We start from the raw sequence: 3,100 nt of genomic DNA on the forward strand, positions 1-3,100 counted from the left end.
GGGGGCGGTGCCAGGGAGGGGTCGGCACCCGCTGGACCCCGAGGCCGTGCCCAGGGATGGGCAGAGAAGCCCAGGGATGGGCAGGGAAGTTCAGGGATGGGCAGGGAAGCCCAGGGATGGGGTAGAAATTCCAGAAAAGCCCAGGGATGGGCAGGGAAGTTCAGGGATGGGCAGGAACTCCAGGGATGGGCAGGGAAGCCCAGGAGTGGGCAGGAACTCCAGGGATGGCCAGGGAACTTCAGGGATGGGCAGGGAAGCCCAGAGATGGGCAGGAATTCCAGGAAAGCCCAGGGATGGGCAGGGAAGCTCAGGGATGAGCAGGGAAGTTCAGGGATGGGCAGGAACTCCAGGGATGGGCAGGGAACTTCAGGAGTGGGCAGGAACTCCAGGGATGGGCAGGGAAGTCCAGGGATGGCCAGGGAATCTCAAGGATGGGCGGGGATGGGCAGTGTTTCCCAGCAACTCCCTGAGATGCCCAGTCACATCCAGGGATGCCCAGGGAAGCTCAGGAGTGCCACAGATGCCCAGGGCTGGCCAGTAACTCCTGGGAGGCCCAGGGCTGGCCAAGGATACCCAGTGATGCCCAGGGATGCCCAGGGAAGCCCAGAAATGCCACAGATGCCCAGGGCTGGCCAGTAACTCCTGGGAGGTCCAGGGCTGGCCAAGGATACCCAGTGATGCCCAGGGAAGCCCAGGAATGCCACAGATGCCCAGGGCTGACCAGTAATTCCCGGGAAGCCCAGGGATGGCCAGGGATACCCAGTGATGCCCAGGGAAGCCCAGGAATGTCACAGATGCCCAGGGCTGGCCAGTAATTCCCGGGAGGCCCAGGGATGGCCAGGGATACCCAGTGATGCCCAGGGCTGCCCAGCAGCCCCCCCCGGGGATATCAGGGTGCCCCCCCGGTACCTTCAGGCAGTTGAGGACGGAGGTGGAGTAAGTGGGTGCCACGGCCGTGTACGTCCGGCGGAACATCCTGGGGGGGGGGCAGGGGCGGGGGGGGGCTGGGGGGCACAGCTGGGACCCCCCCGGGGGCTGGGGACAGTCCCTGGGTGTTGGGGGAACCCCCTCGGTTCTGGAGTAACCCCCCTGGGGTGCTGGGGGACCCCCTTGGGCACCGGGTACCCACCTCGGTTCTGAGGGACCCTCCCCACCCTTGGTGCTGGGGGCAGTCCCTGGGTGCTGAGGGACCCCCTTGGGCACCCCCCAGGGTGCTGGGGACAGTTCCTGAGTACTGGGGGGATCCCCCAGGGTGCTGGGGACAGTTCTTGGGTATTGGGAGACCCATCTGGCTGTTGGGGGACCCCCTTGGGCACTGGGGACCCACCTCGGTTCTGAGGGACCCCTCTTGGTGCCAGGGACAGTCCCTGGACGTGAGGACAGTTCCTGTGTACTGGGGGACCCCCTTGGGCACTGGGGCCCCCCTCCCAGTGCTGGGGACAGTCCCTGGACATGGGGACACTCCCTGACCACTGGGGACAGTCCCTGGACATGGAGACATTCCCTGACCACTGGGAGACCCCCTTGGACACTGGGGGGCCCCCCGGGGTCCTGGGGACAGTCCCTGGACATGGGGACAGTTCCTAAGTACTGGGGGACCCCCTTAGGTACTGAAGACCCCCCCCCCCGATGCTGGGGGCAGTCCCTGGACATGGGGACACTCCCTGACCACTGGGGGACCCCCTTGGACACTGGGGTGCCTCCCCGGGTGCTGGGGACAGTCCCTGGACATGGGGACAATTCCTGAGTACTGGGGGACCCTCCTGGGCACTGGGCCCCCCCCGGGGTGCTGGGGACAGTCCCTGGACATGGGGACACTCCCTGACCACTGGGGGACCCCTTTGGGTACTGGGGACAGTCCCTGGACATAGGGACACTCCCTGATCGCTGGGGACACCCTTGGGCACTGGGGCCCCCCCGGGTGCTGGGGACAATCCCTGGACGTGGGGACACTCCCTGACCACTGGGGACCCCCTCCCCCCGCATTCTGAGCCCCCCCCCCCCCCTCCCCCCGCTGTGGCGGCCCCGGGGGGCACCGGGGCTCCCCTCCCCCCCCCCCCCCGCCCCCCCCCCCTTTTTCCAACCTCCCACCTCTCCTCGAGTATTCCCAGGCCTGACATTCCCACCTCTCCACGAAGATTCCCGCCTGGACGGCGTGCACGATGCTGCGGAACTTGGGTTTCTCCTCGGCCCGGCGCCCCTTGGCCCGCGCCTGCTGCGTGAAGGTGGCCGCGAGCCAGTCCCGCACCTCCGACGGCACCGCCGCGTCCGAGCCCATCTCCCGCAGCTCGTCCTCCGTGTCCAGCACCTGCCTGCGGGGGGGAGGAGGGCTCAGCTCCCCGCGGGGACCCCCCCCGGACCCCCCCTTCCCCCCTCGGAGTGCCCCCCACCCACCTGGTCTCGTCGATGTAAACGGCCTCGAGCAGAGAGGCCGCGTATTCCAAATTGCGCTTGAGCTCGTCCACGTTCACCTCGCCCGAGTCGAGCTGCTTCACCAGGTACCGCAGCCTGGGGGGGCAACGCGCCGACCCCCCCGGGGTGGGCACGGGGTGTTACGGACCCCCCGGAATGAGCACGGGGCGTTATGGACCCCCAGAATGGGCACGGGGTGTTACGGACCCCCGGGGTGGGCATTGGGTGTTATGGACCCCCCTGGGGTGGGCATGGGGTGTTACAGACCCCCCAGAATGGGTATGGGGTGTTATGGACCCCTGGGGTGGGCATTGGGTGTTATGGACCCCCCTGGGGTGGGCAAGGGGTGTTACGGACCCCCCAGAATGGGCACAGGGTGTTACGGACCCCCGGGGTGGACATTGGGTGTTATGGACCCCCCTGGGGTGGGCACTGGGTGTTACAGACCCCCCAGAATGGGCACGGGGTGTTACGGACCCCCGGGGTGGGCACTGGGTGTTATGGACCCCTGGGGTGGGCATTGGGTGTTATGGACCCCCCTGGGGTGGGCAAGGGGTGTTACGGACCCCCCAGAATGGGTATGGGGTGTTACGGACCCCTGGGGTGGGCATTGGGTGTTACGGACCCCCGGGGTGGGCACTGGGTGTTATGGACCCCTGGGGTGGGCATTGGGTGTTATGGACCCCCC

General features: G+C 67.6%; 1 protein-coding gene across 1 annotated transcript; it reads right to left on the reverse strand.

Moving 5' to 3' along the window:
* Positions 1-759: 759 nt before the first annotated feature.
* LOC113941888 (calcium/calmodulin-dependent 3',5'-cyclic nucleotide phosphodiesterase 1B-like) lies at positions 760-3,054 on the reverse strand (the record flags this gene model as incomplete). The annotated part of the gene is made up of 3 exons (XM_027633025.1): positions 2,395-3,054; positions 2,127-2,312; positions 760-976 (listed from the first exon to the last, which is right to left on the reverse strand). Coding segments are annotated over exons 2-3 (369 nt in total), but the record flags the coding sequence as incomplete, so codon positions are not given.
* Positions 3,055-3,100: the final 46 nt, after the last annotated feature.

This window comes from Corapipo altera, unplaced genomic scaffold, assembly GCF_003945725.1.
Source record: "Corapipo altera isolate COAL_440 unplaced genomic scaffold, ASM394572v1 59626, whole genome shotgun sequence".
NCBI classification, from domain to species: Eukaryota; Metazoa; Chordata; class Aves; order Passeriformes; family Pipridae; genus Corapipo; species Corapipo altera.